The sequence below is a fragment of the Narcine bancroftii genome, chromosome 3 (assembly GCF_036971445.1).
Source record: "Narcine bancroftii isolate sNarBan1 chromosome 3, sNarBan1.hap1, whole genome shotgun sequence".
NCBI lineage: Eukaryota > Metazoa > Chordata > Chondrichthyes > Torpediniformes > Narcinidae > Narcine > Narcine bancroftii.
Window position 1 is genome coordinate 220,012,510 of NC_091471.1, and position 25,134 is coordinate 220,037,643.

The following is a 25,134-nucleotide window of genomic DNA, read 5'->3' on the forward strand; positions in this document are numbered from 1 at the left end:
GACTCCAATCTTGTGATTTGTGTCTGGTCAAATGGCCCTGAACATTTCAATCACCTTAAAGGTTCCACTGAGCTTTTGGCCCATAAATCTAGAACTGGGGACAAAATTGGTCAATTGAAACTTTCAACACAATGGTAATATTTCATTTTCAAAAATCATTTTTACAGGTTCTATTGGATCATTCCATTGTGTTCATGGAAGTTTCCAACAATTGTTACAATATTATAATGACCTTGGAAGAAATTCTCACCAACAAGTTAAAATTCATCAGGTCATTGTCAAAGCTAGACTCATATAACAAATCCAATGTTATAAATTTAATTATATTTTTAAAATTTAAATATACAACATGGTAACAGGCCCTTTCAGCCCATGCCGCCCAATTACACCCAATTAATCTACAACCACTGGTACGTTTCAAACGATGGAAGGAAACTGGACCCCTGGGTAAAACCTAGGCAGACACAGGGAGAACGTACCAAATCATTACTGACAGTGCAGTATTTGAACTCTCGTCCCGATCACTGGTGCTGTAACAGTATTGCACTAACCGCTACACTAACCATACTGCCCTAAACTTACCTTGGTGAATGACCTCCAAAACTTCAATTGATTTGAGATTGTTGTACACAGATACATCAAAACCCAGATCTTGTAACCTATTAGAAATGCACAAAATATCTTAGTTGTACACAAGTGGTCATTAAATAGTTTTATTTTAAAATGTAATTCTCCTTAGGATCTCCTGAACTGAAAGTAATTCAAAATTAAGAACCAACAAACTGCAAGTTAGGCCATAGCTTGTACTAATCTTTGACTAGGATGTGTACAATAGCAATACTCAATAATAGTCGGACCCATGAAAGGAAATATTTAATTACATTTCCATGCAATTGGCACCATTCACTAATTAAATTGTATCTTTCTTCCTATTCAGTAGAGAAAATAAAATCAATATATAGAGCAGCTGAAAAATGACTTTGATCAAGACATTTAGAATAAAGTAGTAATGCTACCACAATAAATGTACCAGTGAGTTCTTTTAAGTTAATGTCATAAATGTGGCATAATTTTAGCATGAACTTCAAACAGTGCCATTGTAAACCTACAGTGCCCTCAATAATGTTTGGACAAAGAAGTCTTTTCCCTTTAATTGTCCCTGTGCAAACCAAAATATATGCAAATAACCCAGAGTACAATCTGGAATGTACACTTTAATCACATGAACTGTTTGATTACAATTTTAAACTGTGGAGCACATCAGCAAATAAAAAGGAAAAAAAAGTGCCTTTGTGCCAAACATTATGGATAACACCGTACATTCAGATGACAGAAGTCGTAATCCCACAAACATGGACCAGTAATGAGAGACATTTAATATAAAAATATTACATCTGGTCTGAAGCTTCCAACACATTGTATTATGACATCAATACACAGAAAGTAGAAAAAAACAGAAGAGGCTCTTTGGTTCATTGTATCTGTGCTAACCACAAGGCAAATCTAAACTATTCCCATCTGTCTGCACATGAACAGTATCCTTCTATTACCTGAATCTACACATTCCTGTCCGAATGCCTCTTAAATATTGCTATTTTATCTGCTTCTACTACTTCCACTGGCAGCTCATTCCAGGCACCTGCTACTCTGTGTAAAATTCTTGCTTTTTAAATCTTCAATGATCAGCTCATGATTAAATGCCAGAACAGGCTGACTGGCCTACTTCTGCTCTTATATCTTGTGAAAACTTTCCACTCTCACCTTAAACCTCGCTCTCTAGTATTCAATAGATCCACCACAGGAATAAGGCTGAGTCTTTCCCAGTGGTTTTCCAACTGCACCCCTAAACTCACATTCCACCTTAAGTAATCCCTATGCCATCGGTGCTCTGTGATTAGTAAGGGATTGCTTAAGGTGGTATGTGAGTGGGAAGGGAAGGCTGAGAATCACTGCTCTAGACCCGATTGTTACTGAAATATTTTGCTGTAGAAAAATTGTCATTGGCCCATTTCCTCTGGAGTTACAAAATCACGCACATAACAAGTTGATTAGGTACAATTAAAACAGTGGTTTTCAAACATTTTCTTTCCACTCACATACCACCTTGAGTAATCCCTTGTAATCACAGAGCACCTATGGCTTAGGGATTACTTAAGGTGCCATGTGAGTTTAGGGTGGAAATTTGAAAGTCACTTGTCTATCCCATCTAATACTCTTATAAATTTACCGTATATTTCTGTGTATAAGTCGAGTCGTAAAACCCTCAGAAATCACACAAAAAAATGGCAGTCAACTTAGATGCTGGATATACTTTTGGGTCCTTAAATTCACTGAAAAAAAGAGATTGATGTTGATTCGGCATATGGTGGAAGCACTCACCCACCGCCACCCCCCAACACCTCTAAACCACTGGGCACCGCCATAAACTGACCCTGATGTCACCACTCCTGCCTGGTAGGCCGAGGTTCCCGCTCCCACCGGTAGTACATCACTGCTCCAGCTCTGTGGGCTGTCGCCGCTTGACTCCGCCAAGTGCTTTCGCTCACATTAGTCTGTATTAAATTCCATCTGCCAATTCTCTGCCCAATTACGACCCACTGTATCCTTATTCTTCTTTGCAATTTGCTCATCCACTAACTTTTGTATTGTTTGCAAACTTAACTCATCATACCTCCTAGATTTTCAGAGGTAATTTATTTTAATTACTTTACAGCTTTACTTGCAATTGTGGTTTTTAAAAATTTTGGGTTGTTCCTGGGAGGCCTGGACAGCCCAAAATATGGAGGTCAACTTATATGTTGGATATACCATGAAACCATTGAAATGAGACTTAAGAAAAAATGTCAACCTATCTGCCGGACAACTTATACACCAAAATATACAGTATATACTAACAGGTCACCTATCAGATTCCAAAGCTCCAGAGAAACAAATCCAAATTTGTTCAACCTCTTCTTATACACTCCTATCCAAGCAATGTTCTGGAGATCCTTTTCTGCATCCTCTGCAGAGTACAAGTTTATTGTCATCCACACAATGATATGATGTAAAATTCTTACTTGCTGCAGCCAAACAGTTACACAAGATACACCAATAATTGTGCAAATTGAATTACCACAATATGCCACCACACAGAAAAAGAGTCAATAAATTTGAAAGTATAAATAAGTTGAAGTTCGTTGGGGTTAAAAAAAAAGTGACATTTCCATTGTGCAGACAGATTGTTAGTGGTCCCAGAGCAGTTTATGGTTAAGCTTAGGGTAGTTTGGGGATTTTAAGATCAATTGGCAAATGTTGCAAGAAAAAATGTTCTTAAACACAAGTGCCAGACTTCTGTACCTTTTGCCTAAAGGTAGCAGTGATACAAGAGTGGGAACAGGATGATAGGCTACCTTCTTGAGGTAGAGCCTCACATTGATCGGCAATGGATGGGAGGTGGAGCCCATGATGGATTTGGCTATGCTTGCTACCTTCTGCAGTCCTCTGTGTTTCTAGGCACTTGAGTTTCCAAGCCAGTTATTATGCTTTCCACGGTGCACCTGTCAATGAGGCGCCAAATCTCACAAAGTAGTGGCATTGGCGTGCCTTCTTCAAAATTGCCTCACTGTGCTGGCTCCAATGAAAACAGGTGTAGTTCCCTTTATTGTAAAATGGTAAGATGTTTACAAAATGTTTTATTCATTTATACATATAACATGACGTCCCAACATTTATACTCAATGCTCCAACCAATAAAAGCAAACAGGAAGCCAAGATCCCGCTGTACATTAAAACTCCTAAAATCCCTGCTATTCCCTCTAATTTTCCCACAATAATTTGACTCCGCCAAGTGCTTTCGCTCACATTAGTCTGTATTAAATTTCATCTGCCAATTCTCTGCCCAACTACGACCCACTGTATCCTTATTCTTCTTTGCAATTTGCTCATCCACTAACTTTTGTATTGTTTGCAAACTTAACTCATCATACCTCCTAGATTTTCAGAGGGTGCACACATACTCACGCACGCACGCACACGGATCAGGAAAAGAAAATAAGCAAATGAATTCTTTCCTTGTGTACGATTGAAATGTAATTCATGTACCATGTTCAGGTTACTTTGCTTTCATATTTATCTGTTTTGTCAAGTTGCCATCATTTCCATCCAACTCCCAGGTGCTGTAAAATTTTGATAGTCTGCTATCCAATTATTTGGGTATCCTGCCTGTTTGACACATGGCACACTCGTTGGTGCAAAATGTGAGCTAGGAGTCTGGAATGTGAGTGAAATAGGTGGAACCCATGCAGTTGCTGAGACTGGGGTTTGGACTGTGAGCCTTCAGCACAGCCAGGGTCGAGGTCGGTGTGGGAAACACAGACTATGGGTAGGTTTGAGGCCAGAGCCAGTGTCCACATTACTCATTTCATCAAGCTTGAACATGCAAACTAAAACTCAAGAGATTCAGTTTCCCCTTATCTTTAAACTCACTGGGGCTCAGTTTCCTACTCCATTAAAACTCACACATATAAAAACGTGCTCAGGAATTGTCAGAGCATTCAATCATTCATAGAATCTGTTATTCTAGCTCTGCTCAAGTTCCAATGGTGGCAGATGATCCATTTTACTGAAACATATACTAGAGGTGAAAGGAAATAAAGAGAAAAAGGAGAGTATGATTAGATTTAAGAGAGAGAACAGAAAAAGGAGACAGAAAGAAAATTTGTTTTTTTTAAATATTATGAATCTCCATGGCAAGTTTTATTAATTTCAATACTACAAAGCTGTAAGTTCTTGAAATGTACGATGAAATTAGTCTTCCATTTAGCTAGGCTGTCAGTGAGGTTACATTTGTGACCCTACTTACTGTACATCCTTCCAATGTCACATTGCTGAGTTATTTAGGAAATAATAATGTATTTAAAGAGTGAACATGAAACTTAATATCTGCTCTAAACAACTGAAGCTGCCCTTTGAAGGCAGCAGCCAATGTACCTTCTTTCCAGGTTCATTCTGTCAGCATTAGTGCCTCCTCTATTGGGCAATCCCAGAAACCAGTAAAAATGCTCATGATTGAAGATTAAGGCAGTCCCTCGCCTGCAGTGTTTCATATTGTATTCAAGACTTGCATCTGTTAGGTCAAATCTGTTGCAAAGAACAATGGGTTAACCACAATAAAAGTAATTATACATTCAACAGGAGGCAACAAAAATCTGTGCCAAGTAAACACGAGAGCAAAGGAAGAAACAATAAATCAAAGCTCAGTGATGTGAGACAACAGAAGTTATGAACTCATTTTTTTCCAAAAAGGCATGTTGAAGTATAGTAGAAGCATCTATATTATCTCAGATAACGACCCCATTATTATATCAGTGTATAGAAACAAATTCTTTTTTTAAGATAGCACTGAAGCGGCCCTTCGTCCAACTTTTCCGTGACTACAGAACGGTCCACCTACACTAATCCTAGCATCTGGCTTGTATCCCTCTACTTCTTTTGTAAAATTTTAAATTGGGAATAGCCCACCTTGGAAGTCAAGGTGTGTTTAAATAGGTTACAAGGTCATGGTGAAAGCATGACTGGCTAAAATATTGAAAGTTTGGATGGAAATTCAGAAAGAGAATTCTCCTTCCAGGAGTAGAATCAAAAGATAGCAAGATAGGAAGGGGTAAAGAAGATGCATGCACATGAAGGACAAAGGTCGAGGGAAAGATGGGAATCGGACTTGGGCACAACAATCCATGAGTGGTGCTGGTCAGATCTGTGTCTGGACAGCATGACAGCTGTTATTAATCCCAGTTACCGGTTGTGCAATACAATTTCCTGCATCACCTGTAACTCACACCAAAAAAATTACATAAATCTAAATCTGAAATCTTGGAAATGTGGTTTAGATGGGGTGTGGAGATTGGAACCTTTATCCATTCAACCTGGCTGTGTACAAAGGTGAGATCCTTCTGGGAGGACCTGGGTGACATTCTGAAAAAAATCACAAGGGTGGATTTTCAACAAGATCCGGAATTTTACCTTCTGGGGAACATTATGGATAAGTGTTTTAGACAGCCCAACTACCAAATTCAGTTTGTGAAGGTCGCCTTAATGGTAGCCAGGAAGTGTATAGTGGTCACGTGGAAGTCCAACTCCCAAATAAGTATTACACGATGGAACATCGGAAATGCAGAGTTGTATTCCCCTGGAGAAAATCACGTACAATTTAAGGAGGAAATATTACACATTTGTTAGAGTGTGGCAACCTTTTCTGAAATATATTGGTTCATAGATATGACTATCCCCCTTTAGAACAAGGGTACTGAAACAATCCATCCCAACAGGGAAACGATTAGGATCCATGAAGTGGGACATGGTGCAGATGACGAACTCTTTTAGTCTTTTTTTTTTAAATTCCTTACCTTTTGTTACTTGGTCATCCTGGTTATTTTTTTTCATAGGTTTGATGGTTGACCCCACTAGTATTTGTGGTTTTTGTATCTGTAAAGGTTATATGGCTTTATTCTTAGTTGTATTGGGGCGGGGGGTGGTGGTGGGGATAGGATAAAAAAGGACTCTGTTTGTCATATTGGTGTTGAAATAGATTGTATTGTTTGTTTGAATTTATACCATAGAACGTTACAGCACAGAAAAACAGGCCACTCAACCTTTCAGGTCTGTGCCGACCAATAAAATTAGCTATTTCCACTGACCTGCTCTCACTATTATCCATGTATTTATCCAATTTATTTTTAAAACTCAAGATTGAATCTACATTTACTACATCAGATGGCAGCTCATTCCACACTCCTACCACTCTCTGAGTGAAAAACTTTCCCCTAATGTTCCCCTTATATCTCTCCCCTTTCAGTCTAAAGCTATGACCTCTTGTATTTATCTCCCCCAATTTAAGTGGAAACATCCTTCTCACATCTACTCTGTCTATACACCTCATAACCTTATACACCTCGATCAAGTCTCCCCTTATTCTTCTTCGTTCCAAGGAGTATAGTCTTAACCTGTTTATTCTTTCCCGGTAACTTAACTCCTGCAGACCCAGCAACAGCTTAGGCAAGCAGAGGCTGAGGATGAGCATATCTGAATTGAGGTAAGACGTTCACATTTAATTTAATATATATCTTTTTATATTTACTCTGGTAATGTACAAGAAGGAGGAAGGATGAGTATGAGGGCAGTTTTCAGCTCCCTTTGTCACATGTGGGAAGTCATGGAGTCTTCTAGCCTACCGGATGTTCACGTGTGCACTAAGTGTGCTGAGCTGCAGCTCGATGACCTCGCTTTGGTCAGGGAGAGCGAGGCCGTCATAGATAGGAGTTATAGTCAGGCGGTCATACCTGGCCCACGGGAGGAGGGTAGTGGGTTACTGTTTGGAGGATGAAAGAGAAAGGTCGGGTTCCAGAGAGAGCATCTGAGCCTGAAATCCTCAGAAATAGGTATTCCTCCTTGAGTACTGAGGAAGAGGATAGTCAGGATAGGATAGGCAGAGGTGAGGGTCAGCCACTGTAGCCCAGAAAAGAAGTAATGTGAAGAATAGGGCGATAGTTATAGGGGACTCGCTGGTGAGGTGGACAGACAGAGGTTTTTGTGGAAGAGATAAAGAAAACCAGATGGTGGTTTGCCTCCCTGGTGCCAGAGTCCGGGACGAGGTTACACGAGTCCAGAACATCCAAAAGTGGGAAGGGAAAGAGCCTGAGGTCATGGTCCACGTCGGTACCAACGACATTGGTAGGAAGGAAGAAGTGGTCCTGAAAAATGAATATAGGGAGTTAGGCAGGAAGCTCAGAAGAAGGACCACTAAGGGTGTAATATCTGAATTACTTCCTGTGCCACACGATAGTGAGGGCAAAAATTGAGTCATGTCGAGATTGAATGTGTGGCTGAAGGGGTGGAGTAAAAGACAGGGTTTCAGGTTCTTGGGCCACTGGGACCGTTTCTGGGGAAGATGGGACCTATACTGTAAGGATGGGTTACATGTAAATCCCAGAGGTACCAGTCTCCTGACAGAGGCATTTGCTAGGGATTTAAACCCAACTGTGCTGGGTGGGTCACGTCTCCAGAATGGAGGACCATCGCCTTCCCAAGATCATGTTATATGGTGAGCTCTCCACTGGCCACCGAGACAGAGGTGCACCAAAGAAGAGGTACAAGGATTGCTTAAAAAAATCTCTTGGTGCCTGCCACATTGACCACCGCCAGTGGGCTGATATCACCTCCAACCGTGTATCTTGGCGCCTCAGTTTGGCGGGCAGCAACCTCCTTTGAAGAAGACCGCAGAGCCCACCTCACTGACAAAAGGCAAAGGAGGAAAAACCCAACACCCAACCCCAACCAACCAATTTTCCCTTGCAACCGTGCCTGCCTGTCCCGCATCGGACTTGTCAGTCACCAACGAGCCTGCAGCAGACGTGGACATACCCCTCCATAAATCTTCATCCGCGAAGCCAAGCCAAAGAAAAGAAACTAGTAAGGTTGGGGACAAGAGTTCATGTCAGGGAGGATAACAAGAAAAGTCTTTAGGCAAAGAAAAAAGGCTTTTTCACACAATCTGGAGGTGGAACAGCAGCAGGTAATAGTGGCCATAGTAACAATTGTAGAGAGGGTGAGAGGAAGAGAGTTAAATATGGAAGATCTCTGAGATGCATTTATTTCAATGCAAGGAGTGTGGTAAATAAGGTGGATGAACTAATGGTGTGGATTATGATATGACATTATGGTGTGGATTATGATGTGACATTATGATGTGACAGCAATTAGTGAGATATGGTTGAAGGAAGGTTGTGACTGGCAGCTAAAAATTCCAGGACTTTGCTGCTTTAGACGTGAAAGAATTGGCGGGGTACAATGTGTACAGGATTGCTTTTTACAGCAGTATATTGAAGTGCCTACCAGAGGGGAGGCAGTGTTAGATCTATTGTTAGGGAACGAAATAGGGCAGTGAGGGAAGTGTGTGTTGGTGAAACCTTTGGATCCAGTGATCATGGGTCCATTAGCTTCAACTTAAATATGGAAAGGGATAGGTCAGGTCCGAAGATGAAGGTCTTCGAGTGGGGGAAGGCTAGATTTGAAGAAATGAGAAGGGATTTGCAAAAGATTATATGGGTTGATCTTTTTTCTGGAAAGTATGTCGAGGAGATTTGGAGGGTATTTAAAGAAGAGATTTTGAGAGTACAGGATTTTTATGGGCCAGTCAGATCGAAAGGTGAGGCCAAAAGCCTAAGGGAGTTGTGGTTTTCTGGAAAAATAAGGAAGTTGATTTGGGGTAAGAGGAGGGCATTTACTAAATTTAAGAAGCAAAAATGAATAAGATGTACGATTATTACATAGATTGCAGAAAAAACCTGAAGAAGGAAATTAGAAAGGCAAAAAGAAAGAATGAGGTGTCAATAGCTGATTAGGTAAAAGTGAATCCAAAGGATTTTTACAGATATGTGAATAGTAAAAGGAAAATGAGAGCGATGAACTGTGCGAGGAACCGTATCAGATGGGAGAGATATTAAATGATTGTTTTCTCATCTGTGTTCACGAAGGAAAAAGACATTGAACTCTGTGAGATAAGTGAGGCAAATGGCTTAGTTATGGAAAAGATAGGGATTAGTAAAGAGAGGGTTTTGGAGCTTCTAGGGTCAGTAAAAGTGGATGAGTCTCCTGGTCCTGATGGGATTTTCCACAGGACGTTAAGGGAGGTCAGGGAGCAAATAGCAGAGGCACCGTCAGTGATTTTTCAATGATCACTGTGCAGGATTGGAGGGTTGCTAATGTAGTTCCATTGTTTAAAAAAGGCACGGGGTGTCGGCCAAGTAATTATAGGCCTGTAAGCTTGACTTCGGTGGTAGGGAAAGTTATGGAGGGTATTCTTAGAGATAGTGTGTATGAATATCTAGATAAGCAGGAATTAATCAGGAGTACCCAGCATGGGTTTGTGAAGGGGAAGTCATGTTTGACAAACCTTGTTGAGTTTTTCGAAGTGACAAGAAAGGTGGATGAAGGTAGGGCAGTTGATGTAGTCTATCTGGATTTTACCAAAGCTTTTGATAAGGTTCCACATGAAATGTTAGTAAGGAAGGTTCAGTCACTAGGGATTAATAGAGAAATAGTAAGATGGGTCCAAAGGTGGCTGGAGGAGAGACAGCAGAGGGTCATGGTGGACAACTGTCTGACAGGATGGGAGCCTGTGATGAGCGGAGTACCTCAAGGATTGGTGCTAGGTCCCCTGTTGTTCATAATTTATATTAATGATTTAGATGATGGAGTGGTTAACTGGGTTAGTAAATACACAGACGATACAAAAATAGGGGGAGTGGTGGATAGCGAGCTATGTTTTCAGGGATTACAGAGGGATTTGGTTTGTCTGGAGAGTTGGGCTGAAAGATGGCAGATGGAATTTAATGTAGAGAAGTGTGAGGTGCTTCATTTCGGTAAAAATAATCGAAATAGGACATATGCAGTAAAGGGGAGGACCTTGGAGAATGCACAAGTACAAAGAGATCTTGGAGTTATAGTGCAGGGTTCCTTGAAGGTGGATTCCCATGTTGACAGGGTGGTTAAGAAGGCATTTGGAATGCTGTTGCCTGGCTTAAAATACCTAGAGTACAGAGAACGATTGAAGAGGTTAGGACTTTATTCCTTGGAACATAAATGGTTGAGAGGGGATTTGATAGAGGTGTTTAAAACTATGAAGGGAATAGATAGACTAGATGCAAGTAGACTTCCTCCTGAGAGCAGGGGAGGTTGAAACAAGAGGACACAAGTTGAGGGTAAGGGGGCAAAATTTTAGGAGAAACATTAGAGGATGCTTCTTCACTCAGAGAGTGGTGTCTGCATGGAATCATCTTCCAGAGGAAATAGTTGAGGCAGAGTCAATTCTTTCATTTAAGAGGAGGCTGGATATATACATGGTTGGAGAGTTATGGGCAGAGAATAAGTGGGGGAGAGCTAGCGGAGTTGAGTGAACTGGCGTGGACTTGTAGGGTCGAGATGGCCTGCTTCCATGCCATAAACTGTTATGTGGTTATATGGTTAAATCTTCTCTGCACTCTTTCAGTCCTATTGATATCTTTCTTGCTGCTGGGTGATCAGAACTGCTATTCTAAGTGTGACCTCATCAATGACTTGAATAACTTGAACATAACATTCCAACTTCTATACTCAATACTTTGATTTATAAAGGCTGAGATGCCAACCCTGTCCACATGCAACACAACCTTCAGGGAACAATGTAATGTACTTCCAGATCTCTTTGGTCCTCTGCACTCCTCAATGGCCTACCATTTACTGTGTACATTATACTCTGATTTGGTCTTAAGTGTGAGGTGTTGCACTTTGGAAGAGCAAATCTGCTTTAAATTCCATCAATCATTTACTGGCCCAATTTCCCAGCTAGTCCAGATCCCTCTGCAAGCTTTGAAAATCTTCCTCACAGTCCACTACGCCCTCCATCTTTGTGTTATCAGCAAACCTGCTGATCCAATTCACCACATTATCATCTAAGTCATTTATATAAATAACAAACAATAATGGTCCCAACAATAATAATCCCTGAGGCACCCTGATTGACACAAACCTCCTGTCTGAGAAGCAACCATCCACCATCACTCTCTGTTTTCTTCCACCAAGCCAATTTTGAATCCAGTTTGCACCTCTCTCTGTATACCTAGTGTCCTCACCTTCTGAACCAACTTCTCATGTTTTTTTTCTTTGGCTTGGCTTCGCAGACGAAGATTTATGGAGGGGTAATGTCCACGTCAGCTGCAGGCTCGTTTGTGGCTGACAAGTCCGATGCGGGACAGGCAGACACGGTTGCAGTGGCTGCAGGGGAAAATTGGTTGGTTGGGGTTGGGTGTTGGGTTTTTCCACCTTTGCCTTTTGTCAGTGAGGTGGGCTTTGCGGTCTTCTTCAAAGGAGGTTGCTGCCCGCCAAACTGTGAGGCGCCAAGATGCACGGTTTGAGGCGATATCAGCCCACTGGCGGTGGTCAATGTGGCAGGCACCAAGAGATTTCTTTAGGCAGTCCTTGTACCTTTTCTTTGGTGCACCTCTGTCACGGTGGCCAGTGGAGAGCTCGCCATATAATACGATCTTGGGAAGGCGATGGTCCTCCATTCTGGAGACGTGACCCATCCAGCGCAGCTGGATCTTCAGCAGCGTGGACTCGATGCTTTCGACCTCTGCCATCTCGAGTACTTCGACGTTAGGGATGAAAGCGCTCCAATGGATGTTGAGGATGGAGCGGAGACAATGCTGGTGGAAGCGTTCTAGGAGCCGTAGGTGATGCCGGTAGAGGACCCATGATTCGGAGCCGAACAGGAGTGTGGGTATGACAACGGCTCTGTATACGCTTATCTTTGTGAGGTTTTTCAGTTGGTTGTTTTTCCAGACTCTTTTGTGTAGTCTTCCAAAGGCGCTATTTGCCTTGGCGAGTCTGTTGTCTATCTCGTTGTCGATCCTTGCATCTGATGAAATGGTGCAGCCGAGATAGGTAAACTGGTTGACCGTTTTGAGTTTTGTGTGCCCGATGGAGATGTGGGGGGGGGCTGGTAGTCATGGTGGGGAGCTGGCTGATGGAGGACCTCAGTTTTCTTCAGGCTGACTTCCAGGCCAAACATTTTGGCAGAATGGGCAGCAACAGCAAGACGTGACTGTGAATGGGTAAAATAATTTACATAGAGGATGAAATTGAGGGGGAAATAGAAATGCAATTAACTCAGAACAGAAAGTACGATGAACTGTGGTGGAGCTTTGAACTTACTGAGGATGAGTCGTCACTGTGCAATACCCAAGGAAGGAAATCAGTGAAAATACCTCGGTGACACAATTTTTATTTTTTGCTGATGTACATGTCGGGGAGAGAACGGGGAGTGTGGATGGATTTCACATAAGATAATGATGGAGTGGAACATGGTGAACTGGTGGAGAGGGGTTTCCAATTGCCAATGAAATCAGGATGCAGGTTCATGATAACAACTACATTGCCTCTGCAAACCACCCATGAGGGGGAAAATGATGGAAGGTATCATCACTTATTAGCCAAGTCTCCATCATGACTTCATATTAATCAATGGCCTCATATGCAGCAGACATACTGAAACAGAAACCATCCCTTCCTTCTGTCGATCTTCATGTAATTACCTAGAAAGAAGAGTTCCAAATCTCCAATTTGAGGAAGATTAAAATCTTGGGATATACAGTACTTATCAAGCCATGGTATTTAAAGAAAAAAATGACAAGCTTAATTTGCACAAAGGACAAAACCTCTTTCTTCTTGGCCTCTGTCGGTCATGATCGAGCATGGCTATTGTGCCTCTGGTAGTCACTGGTTTGTTTAGCAGCGTCGACTGTAGCTATGGAGGCCAATCCTAGAACAGCAGGCTCTGCCGCTGTCCTTTTCGCTTAGCTCTCCACTCCTCAAATTGATTCTAGATCACTCTTGCACCTTGCTCTAGGTGTTGATGAAAAGTACCCCGACATTTGTTACAGTCATCTGCTGTATCCTTCCAGCATTCTGTGTTTATTCTTAAGGCTTTCATGTCACGCTTGCAGAGGTCCTTGAAGCATAGCTGGGGTCGACCAACAATCTTCTTGCTAGTTCTCCGTAGAGGAGGTCCTTTGGCAGTCTACCATCCTTCAGTGACAGACGTGACCCAACCAGCGCAGTCTGCATTGCCTTAAAAGCGTGAACATTGTGGGAAGTCCAGCTCAGGAGAGGACCTCAGAATTTGGGACTCTGACTCTCCAGGTGATGCCAAGGATGTGGCGAAAGCTGTACAAGTGAAAACTGTTGAATTTCCTTTCTGTCTTGGAGTGGATGGTCCAAATTTCACTACCATACAAGAGGGAACAAAACCAGTCTTTACTGAACCAGAGAAAGATAAAACATAGGGATCCTCAGGCTTGTTAATCTTTGGAATCATCAGTTACTGGCGAAGATTTATGATCACCATCTGTTACAAAAATAAAATGTATACTCCTGATCATGAATGACTGACTTGTGGTTTTAAATACAATGACTTTCTTCTGCCACAGGTTTGTCAACCATGATCTACCCCTGACAAAACCATGCTGATTACTCCCTATCAATCCCTGTACCTCCAAAAATTTGTAAATAGGATCCCTCAGAACACTTTCCATCAACTTGCCCACCACAGACGTCAGACTTACAGGCCTATAATTCCCAGGTTTGCATTTGGACCCTTTCTTAAACAGAGGAACCACATGCGCCACCCTCCAATCCTTTGGTACCACCCCCGTGGCCAGTTACATCCTAAATATCTCTGTTAATGGCCCCACTAACTGTCCACTAGCCTCCCTGAGTGTCCTAGGGAATATTTTGTCCGGTCCGGGAGATTTATCCACCTTTATCTTTTTTAACACAGCCATCACTACCTCCTCGGTTATCCTTATATGCTTCATGACCTCCCCACTATTTTTCTTTACTTCAACTGGTTCAACATTTTTTTCCCTAGTGAATACCGAGGCAAAGAAATCATTCAAAATTTCCCCCATTTCCTCTGACTTCTCACTCAGCCTACCCTCGCTATCTACAAGGGGTCCAATTTTATCTCTCACTAATCTTTTAATTTTAATGTACTTTTAGAAACCCTTTGGATTTATTTTTACTCTGTCAGCCAAAGCCTCTTCATGCCTTTTTTTGGCCTTTCTAATTTCTTTCTTAAGATTCCTTCTACACTCCTTGTAGTTCTCCTTCAACTTCTCAGCTCCCTGCTCTTTATACCTCTTGTACACCTCCCTTTTTCTCCTAACCAAATTTCCAATATTCCTTGAAAACCAAGCCTCCCTATGACTTCCAGCCTTTCCTTTGATCCAGACTAGGACATAACTACTCTGTACCCTCAAAATTTCTTTTTTGAATATCCTCCATTTTTCATTAACATCCTTACCTGAAAATATCCTGTCCCACTCAATACTCTCCAAATCCCTTCTTATTCCTTCGAAATTTGCTCTTTTCCAATCCAGAACCTCAACTTTAGGCCTCTCCTTGTTCTTCCTTAAAACTACCCTAAAACTAACAGAATTATGATCACTAGACCCAATTGGTTCTCCAACATTAATGTCCGCTACCTGACCTAGCTCGTTCCCTAACAGGAGATCCAGTATTACACCATCCCGAGTCGGTTCTTCTACTAACTGATTTAGAAAACAATCCTGAACACATTTAACGAACTCCAGCCCATCCAGCCCTCTAACCGTATGGGTTACGGAATAATAAATCAAATCTTCCTTTTCTGTTTGAATACATAATTATTAATAATAGCAGAATCGTGAAAGAACCCATTTATCATCCAGCAGACAAACTTCATCCAATTTTGTAACAAAGAACGTGTTCACTTTCCAATTTGCATTGGCAGAAGATATACAAAACTGCAGATGCTGGAATCCTGAGCTAACAAAGAGAAGCTGGAAGACTCAGCAGGTCAAACAGCATCCATGGAGTGGAATAAAGAGCAAGCTTTTTGGGGTTGGGACCCTCTTTCGAAACAGGATCAGCAATGGAAGATGCCCCATGGAGAATGGTAGAACATGGAATTGGGAACTTCAAGATCACCAGGATTAACCCCAAATTGAATGGGAAAACCCATCAGCATTTAAGGTAGATTTTTCACACTGCTACCAATAATATAAAATGATCAAATACAAATATTGACATTATGCATTTTCTACACAAAACAAAAACACCTCATACCTTTGATAAATTGTTGGATGGTCAACTTCAGTGGTATCTGAAAAAAAAAATTAAGTTCAGCACCAACAATCTTTCCTTCAATCTTTACTAATTGTTGTCGTAATGAGTCAATTAACACTCATTTTTGCCTGCTCATATCTAAATACAGTAAAACTATGGTGTCTGGCACCTATGGGGATTGGGAGATGCTGGATAAGCTAGTTTTCTAGTTGCTGGCGACTCACTCGTTCAATGTCTAACTAATACGCCTGCAGTAAGAATAAAGAGTTTAAAAGACAAAAATACTGTACTTATACTGAACAAACTTGATTTGCACGAATATATAAGCTTTAAAGCATTTTACTTTATTTTCACTCACATCCTTTGAAAACGTTTAACTGTCACTGCATCTGTAAGTTCCTCCCCCTCCACAGAGCCACCCAAAAGATGAATAATAACATTATAGATAATTAACCACTCCCACCTCCCAGAGTTTACAGATAAAGCCTTACAAATATTCTTCATCATACACAAATAAAGATGAAGTCTCTTACTAAGCAGGGATAAAGAGACATTTTAAGGGAGTAGGTGACGCCATTTTATTCAACACAACTTTATTCAAACAGCTACTACAAGCAAAGCACAACCACAGCCCTCCACTGGCTGAATATTTCCTCCCATCTTCACCAAAGGTTTATGTGTTACTTCAGAACATTTACTTTTACACTTTTAAACATTTATTTGAATTTTTATTTATCTTAATGTTTATTTACTTATTTTCCTCAATTTTTTTTTTAGCCATTTGTTTGCATTCCGGATAATAGATTTTACTATATACTCAAGCAGCCAGGGCACCAAGATTTCACCAAATCTCTGCATCAATTCCTGGATCAGAATTAATGCACTATCCAAATGACCCAAGGATATAGCAGTTAAATTAGATAATAAATGTATAAAGAAGTTTGGAGAATATAAGTTAACTGCATTTGCTGAGAAAGAGTAAACAATCGGAGAATGCTGCAAGCTGAGAGGAGCTCTCTAGTATGTAAACGTGGAACAGAATCAGAAATACCATTGGGATCAGACCACTAGATTACATTGAGGAAAGGTCTCTCACTGCTTCAACTTAAGTAACAGAATTTATGTGATCCAAAGCAGATCCAAATCAGTAACAAACAATCTGCATAGTCAAGATCAGAATTCTACAAGTGTGCTGTGGAGAATATACTGAACCGTTTGCATCACAGCCCGGTTTGGAAACTCTAGTGCTCAGGAATGCAAAAGGCTGTGGAATGTGGCAAACCGAACTGTTCATCACAGACCCCGACCTCCTGTCTATTGAAAGGATCGACACGTGGTGCTACCTCAAGAGGGCTACCAACATCATAAAGGACCCCATCAATCTGGTTAGAAAAAAATGGCAGCACATGAGGGGGCAGTGACTACACTGTCTCCTTACAACACCGGAATCCCCAACTTATTACGTACTCTATGAATATGAAACTAAGAAATATGATTCGGAATTTCAAACTAGCAGATCAGATCGGTAAAATACTGAGTGGTTTTAACTTAGTGAAGCAGGGAATACAGACTGCAGCAAACCGCAGAGCAGATCGCTGGAAATGCCATTGAAAGCACTTTGCAAGAAGGCAGAAGTGCAGCAAACGGGCTGGCATCGGGGTTAGACTGAGGGTTAACCCCTTCAGACCTGCACTTGCTATGATCTTACTGGCAAATGCAAGATCGCTGGAGAAGAACATGGATTACCTGAGGTTGCATCTGAAAAATATGGTTCCAGAACACCATTCTACACTCAGCAATTCAGCTTGATGGGCTTATTTCCCTCAGGGTGGTCAGAGACGCTGGTACTTCTGGCAAGACTCAAGGAGGGGGACTTTGTATTTATATCAGTGAGCATTCGTGCACTAATGTCTCTGGTGTAAATTCTTTGTGCTCAGCAGAAATAGAGTAGCTGATGGCCAAATTCTGATATTTCTACCTACCCAGGGAATTCACAACCATGCTGATTGCTGCAGTTTACGTTCCACCTCCAGCACACAATGGTAAAACTATGAAAGAGCTTTACGGTGCCATCTGCAATCCCACTCTGACAGTGCCATGACTGTAGCCGACGACTTCAACCACACCAACCTGAAAATAATTTCAAGAGGATGTCAGCTTTGCCACCAGAGGAGAGAACACCTTAGATCGGGTGTTCACCAACTTCCCTGGTGCCTGCAAGGCTGCCCCTCACCCCCACCTTGGTTATCTGTCCTGCTAATCCCAGCATACAGACTGCTGGCAAAGCTAATTAGGTCGATTTGCAGGGAGATCAGGGAATGGCTGGGGGGAGCACAGCAGCGTTAGAGGACTGTTTTAAGACTGTAGACTGGAGTGGTTTCAGGGAGGTGACAACTTACAACGATCATGTAAAAATAGAGGAATACACGAGTTCAGTGACTGGCTACATCAGCAAGTGCATTGAGGATGTCACAGAGATCAAATGCTTCACAACCAGGGCTAACCAGAAACCATGCTTGGATGCAGAGGTTCGGGCCCTTCTCAGAGCTCATGATGCTGCCTTCAGGAGAGTGGGATAAGCCAGGGTTGAACATTCCCACACAATCTGGAAGGCAAAGCGAGGGTGCACAAGAAGATCCACAGGTAGCTGTGCGATACCAAGCTCATGTGGCATGGAGTCAAGACCACAAGTCAACCTTGTGAATTAAAGACAACTATGCCTAATTTCTGGACAGACTGAACATCTATGCATGGATCTGGCTGGTCCCAGAAAGGCTCTGTGTTCCCTTGAAGAATGGGTTCCTTGCATAGCTGCAGCCAAAGTGAGAATCCTATCCAAGGTGAACCTACAAAGGCTGCAGAACATACCTGATGGGTAGTGATGGACTTTGCAGACCAACTGATGGAGGTCCTTATGGACATCTTCAACACCTTGCTGAAGCAGTCCATTGTCCTTGCAGGATTCAAGACAGCCACCATCATCCTGGTACCAAAGAGGGTGACAGTAACAGTCTAGCAGACTTCAATGACTACTGCCTAGTGGCACAGAAGTCCACCATTTTGAAATGCTTCGAACTTTGAAATGTACCTCCTAGAGGAACGGGACCCATTTCAATTCGCCTACAGATGGAACCATTCCACTGATGATGCCACAGCCTTGTTCCTCCACTCCCGTTCTGACCCAGCAGAAGAATGCTGTTCATTGACTTCAGCACAATGCATAATAGGATAATTTGCCAGATGCTGATGGAGAAGTTGTCCTTCTTGGGACTCAACACCCCTTTCTGTTTCTGGATCCTGGACTTCCAAACAGAAGACTACAGTTTGTCCAGGACAGCAGCAGAACGTCGAGCGCCATCACCCTGAGCACTGGCGCCCCCAAGATTGTGTGCTCAGCCCACTCCTGTTCACGCTACTGACCCATGGTTGCAACACCAGCTCCAACTCCAATAGAGTATTCAAGTTTGCAGATGACAGAACAGTAGTCGGCCTCAGCAGCAACGAGTCATACTACAGAGAAAAGGTAGCAAATCTCGCAATATGGTGCGAAAATATCAACCCAAGGCTCAATGTTGTCAAATCAAAGGAGATGATTGAGGACTTCAGGAAGACCAGGGACGACCACCCTCTGCTACATATTAATAGCTCACAGTAGTGGAGAGAGCCAAGTTCCTTATAAGTAGTGACCTACCCTGGACACACATCTCACTTGTCAGACTGAAATGGGCAAGACTACCGGCCACCATCCTGTCAACCTTTTACAGCTCTAATGAGAGCATCATGACCAGCTACATCACAGTGTGGAACAGATGCTGCACAGATATGGATCAGAGGTCAATCCATAGTACCCTAAGAACAGCAGAGAGTGTCATCCACCACCACCCCCCCCCCCCACACCCTCAAATTAACATGATCTAATGTTGTCTGAAGAGGGTGCGTAAAATCATTGAGGACCCCTTCCACCCTGCACACAGCATCTTTCAGCTGTTACGGTCGTGAACTTACCTTTGTCGGGAGCAGTGCTTGGCTGATGCTGATGGACATGAGCAATGTGACGTGCAGGAGTAATAGTGCAAATGCACGGGTGTGTTCAGCGTCAGTATACGGGTGATGGATCGCAGATGCAGGAGGAGAGTGAGAGTGTCAGGATCACCCGTGTGGCAGTGAGCCAATGAGAAGGTCAGAGGAGTTTGGCTGGGAGGTGTTTGGGGAGTTGAAGAATGCAATGTTGTGTCTAGTGAATAATAAAAGAAAGTCAACTTTATGGTTTGATGAAAGAAACGTGAGTGTATTCTTTGCTTGTAATCTGTTACAAATCAGTGCCGTTACAAGTGGTGACCCCGTGAGTTCACAGTACCTTCTAATTTAAAATGGATAACGATGAGGATAAACCCCTTACAGGAACGGTTGTGGAAGGCGGACTGAAGATATCCCCTTTTTATTAATAATACATCAGAATGGTTTATAATCCCCAGAGAGCATTTCTCTGCCCTCAGTGTGACGAGTTAGAAGGATGAAGTATGGTTTACTTGTGGAGCATCCTCCAGAGCAGATTGCCCGTAAAGTGGAGGATGTCTTAGTGGATCCGGAAGGTAATCTCCCATATGAGATGGTTAAGATGGCTAATCTGCCGGACATTCAGCCATCTAAGGAGACTGGTATTGCCCATACACTAGCTGCTGACTGCCGCGGCGATAGACAACCTTCGCAGATGCTGAGGAGGTGGCGCAGGCGAGCTGGAACAGATCCTGTCGAAGGTGATTTCTGGAAACAGAGGGTCCTTCGATGTTTACCTCTTCATGTTCAAGAGCATTTGGAGAGTGTCTTTTGAATGTCCACTCTCAACCTTGCTACGTCCACGACCTCTGCATTGAAGATAGGAATTGGCGTCTTCCCCTAGTCAGCAGGAGCAAATGGAAGTGACCAACTGCTTACGGCACCTTGTGAAATGCCATCATCTACTCAATTGAAGCTAGCGCCAGCACCTTCTCAATCAAAAATGAATGCATTGGAGCAGCAAGTCACATCACCACTGACCATGCAGGTCCAGGCTTTGGGCACAAAATGGAATTCTTTCCATTGACCTGGTTAGAATCGTGGTCGTTGAGGACACGGTAGAAGCAATGGGAAGTGTAATTCTTGGAAGCACCAGAGATTTGGTGCTGCTTCCTGGTCCTTTCAGCCAACTTGCAACTTCTACAAATGGTAGCTGGGAAACAACCAGGCCCAGCAGTAGAGACCATTTCTTAGGTGTTCAATTTCTTGTCAATTCCAGTGCAGAGATTTCAGTGGTCCCTCCCACCACAGAGGAACGCAGACCCCTCCAATGTGTCATGTGTTCTTTCACCTGCAAATGATTCTCATATTCAAACATATGGCCAGGGGTCACTTACGTTGGATTTCGGTCTCAAGAAACCTTTTTTAGGTGGGATTTCATGGTTGCAAACATGGCAAATTCCATTTTGGGAGTGGATTTCTTGTCACATTTTTCTCCGTTGGTGGATCTTGTATGCAAATGAACTGCATCTGTTGTCCCTCAAATGTCGTCATCTGCCTGACGAGCCTTCAACCTGGCTCCTGCCCTTTCTAAGCCTTGCTCGAGTGTTTCCCTCACCTAGTGAACCCATCGTATTGTCACACAGATGTTAAACATACAGTAACCCTCCATATAGACTCGTGGACCTCTGTGGTAGTGTGGGTTGTAGATTACCCCCAGACTGTCTTAAAATTGTGAAATTGGAATTCGACCATATGCAAGAGTTGGGCATAGTCTGCAGATCTGACAGCTACTGGGCTTCTCCAATGCACATGGTTCCAAAAAAATCTCCTGGGGATTGGTAGCCTTGTGGCGATTATTGTGCCCTGAACAATTCTACCATGTCTGACCAATACAACATCCCCATTTTACAAGACTTTTCAGCAAACCTCCATGTCAAACATGTATTTGTGAAAATAGATCTGGTATGTGCTTACTATAAGATTCCAATGACATAGATAGGAGTAGAGGAGAGGTCTTGGTAAGGGAATACAGGGAGTAAGGAAAGAGGTTAAAAAGCAGGACCTCAAGGGTGGTAATCTCAGGATTGCTGCCTGTGCCATGCGCCAGAGAGGGCAGCAACAGGAAGTTATGGCAGATGAATGCGTTGCTGAAGAGTTGGTGCAGGCGGCAGGGGTTCAGATTTATGGATCACTGGGATCTCTTCTGGGGAAGGTCTATCTCTACAAAAAGATCAGGCAATATCCTAGCAGGCAGGTTTTCTAGAGCTGTTGGTGAGGGTTTAAACTAGTTTGGTGGGGTGAGTAGGAATCAGAATGTGACTGCAGAGATTGGGACAGATGAGAACCAGGGTGTTAGGGCTGAGAAAGAGGAAATTAGAAAAAGTCATGTTCAGTGAAGAAGACAAAAAGGACAGGCAGGTGAAAAGAAACAGGATAATTTGTTGAACCATGGAAATACAGCAAAATTGTTAAGATTCTGGTCTGTGTACTATAAATACACATAGCATTAGGTATAAAGTACACGAGCTTGTTGTACAGCTACAGATTGAAAAATAAGACATTGTGGCATTCACTGAGACATGCCTTAATGATGGATGTGATGGGAGCTGAATCTATAGTGTATAGGAAAGATAAGCAGGTAGATGGGTAGGGGGGAGGGTGGTGGTGTGGCCCTGATGGAAAACAATAATATTAAATCACTAGAACGAAGGGACATAGGCTCAGATGGGGTAGAAACCTTATTGGTTGAGTTAAGAAATGGCAAGGATAAAAGGACCCTATTGCCAGTTATATACAGGCTCCAAACAGCAGCCGGGAAGTGGACTATGTTACAGGTGGAAATAGAAAAAGTGTGTCAGAAGGAAAATGTCAAGATAATTATGGGGGAATTTTAACATGAAAGGGGATTAGGAAAGTCAGGAAGGCAGTGGATGTCAGGAGAGAGAGTTTGTAGAATACCTATAGGATGGCTTTTTGGAGCAACATTGATAATCTCACCAGGGGATCGTCGGTTTTGGATTGGGTGATGTGTAATCAACCTGAGGTGATTAGGGAATCAAAGGTAATGGAACCCTTAGGGAGTGGTGATCATAACATGATAGAGTTTAGTTTCAAATTTGAAAAGGAAAATATGATATCAGGTGTGTCGATATTTCAGTGGAACAAAGGGAATTACAGTGGTGTGAGAGAGGAACTGGCCCAAGACGACAGGAAAAGTAAGCTAGATGGAGGGACTGCAGAGCAGAATTGGATGATAGTTCTACAAGAAATGAAGTGCAGGATAGATATATTCCAAGAAAAAAAATTAAGCATGGAAAAATGGCACAAATGTGGCTAATGAGAGGTTAAGGCTAAAATAAAAGCAAAAGGGAGGGCAAACAAGGAAGCAAATATTAGTGGGAAAACAGGACTGGGAAACTTTAAAAACTTAGAGACCAAAAAAGTCATTAGGAAAGGTGAATTATGAAAGGAAGTTAGCAAATAACATACCAAAAGATTCTAAGAGTTTTTTAAAAATATGTAGAGTAGAAGACCGCAGAGCCCACCTCACTGACAAAAGGCAAAGGAGGAAAAACCCAACACCCAACCCCAACCAACCAATTTTCCCTTGCAACCGCTGCAATCGTGTCTGCCTGTCCCGCATCGGACTTGTCAGCCACAAACGAGCCTGCAGCTGACGTGGACTTTTTACCCCCTCCATAAATCTTCGTCCGCGAAGCCAAGCCAAAGAAAAGAGTAAAAGAGAAACACAGGTAGATATAGGACCGATTAAAAATGACGCTGAAGAAATTATAATAGGTAACAAAGAGATTACAAAGGAACTAAATGAGTATTTTGTGTCAGTCTTCACTGAGGAAGACAAGAGCAATATACCTGATAGTCAGAGATCTCAGGGAATAGAATTACATACAGTCAGGAATACTAGAGAGATAGTGCTTAGTAAGCTGAATTGACTAAAGGTAGATAAGTCTCCCGCGGGTTCTGAAGGAGGTGGCTTTGGAGATTGTGGAGGCATTGGAAATCAATATTGATTTCCAGAAATCATGGAATTACAGAAAGATATTAGATTGGGTGGAGCATTGGCTGATAGCAGAAAGCAAAGGGTGGGAATAAAGGGATCCTATTCTGGTTGGTTGCTGGTTACTAGTGGTGATCTGCAGGGGTCAGTGTTGGGGCTGCTTCTTTTTACAATGTACAATGATAATTTAAATTATGGAGTGAATGGTTTTGTGGCAAAGTTTGCAGATGACACCAAGATAAGTGGTGGAGTAGGAAGTGTTGAAAAAACCGAAAGGTTGCAGAGACTTGGGCAGCTTAGGAGAGTGGGCAAAGAAATGACAGATGAGATACAATGTTGAGAAATATATGGTTGTACATTTTGGAAGAGGAAATAAACAGGCAAGTTATTATTTGGATGGGGAGAAAATTCAAAATTCGAAAATGCAAAGGGGCTTGGGGTTCCTCATAAAGGATACCCTAAAGGTTAACCACTTGGTTGGATTGATGGTAAAGAAAGCAAATGCTATGTTGGCATTCACTTCAAGGGGAATAGTGTAGAAGAGTAAAGAGATGTTGATGAGGCTCCATGGGGCACTGGTGAGACCTCAATTGGAGTTCTGTGTGCAATTTCAGGCCCCTATTCTTAGAAAAGATAACCTGATGTTGGAGACAGTACAGAGAAGATTTACCAGGATGATTCCTGGAATGCAAGGGCGAACATATGAGGAAGCTTTAGCGGCACCTGGACTGTATTCATTAGAGTATAGATCTCATCAAAACATTTTGAATAATTAAAGGATTGGACAGAGGAGATGAGAATAAGATGTTCCCTTTGGTGGTGAATACAGGACAAGAGGGCACAGTCTTAGAATTAAAAGGTACCTATTTAAAACAGAGATGAGGAGAAATTTCTTTAGCCAGAGGATTATGGATTTGTGGAATTCGTTGCCACATACAGCTGTGGAGGCTGGATCATTGGGGGAAATTAATAGGTATCTAATTAGACAGGGTATCAAGGGATATGGGGAAAAGGGCAGAATTTAGAACAAGATGGGAGAACAGTTTAGCTCGGTTGATTTGCAGAACAGTCTCAATGGGCTGAATGGCCTACTTCTTTTCCTTTATCTTGTGATCCAGTTGAGCCTTATGATATTGCAAAGATGACAGTAATTACCCTATTCGGCACATTTGAGTTTCTGTGAATGCTATTCGGTCTATGGAATGCAGCTCAGACATTCCAGCGGTTTATGGACCATGTACTTGCCAGCCTTGATTTTGTGTTTGTTTACACCGACAATATTCTAATTGCAAGTGTGGATGAAGATGAGCACAAGAGCCACCTTATCTCATTGTTTCAGAGACTTTTTTTTTAAACTTTATTTAAGATTTTATAACATGAATAACATATAGAATTACATTAAAAAAAATTAAGAACAAAATAATAAAATTACAATA

At 42.2% G+C, this 25,134-nt stretch overlaps 1 protein-coding gene across 5 annotated transcripts in view; it reads right to left on the minus strand.

The window, feature by feature from the left end:
- Positions 1 to 25,134, minus strand: part of LOC138758143 (caspase-6-like) — a 71,411-nt gene that overhangs the window by 17,965 nt on the left and 28,312 nt on the right. For 4 of the 5 annotated variants that reach the window (XM_069926661.1, XM_069926662.1, XM_069926663.1 and 1 more), the window contains 3 exons: positions 15,682 to 15,718; positions 4,972 to 5,121; positions 583 to 659 (listed from right to left, as the gene is read on the minus strand). In XM_069926661.1, the coding sequence (XP_069782762.1) occupies positions 583 to 659; positions 4,972 to 5,121; positions 15,682 to 15,718 (264 nt within the window). Of the gene's footprint in view, positions 1 to 582; positions 660 to 4,971; positions 5,122 to 15,681; positions 15,719 to 17,663; positions 17,782 to 25,134 lie in introns of those variants that run through there. The other variant, XM_069926664.1, reaches the window with a different exon arrangement.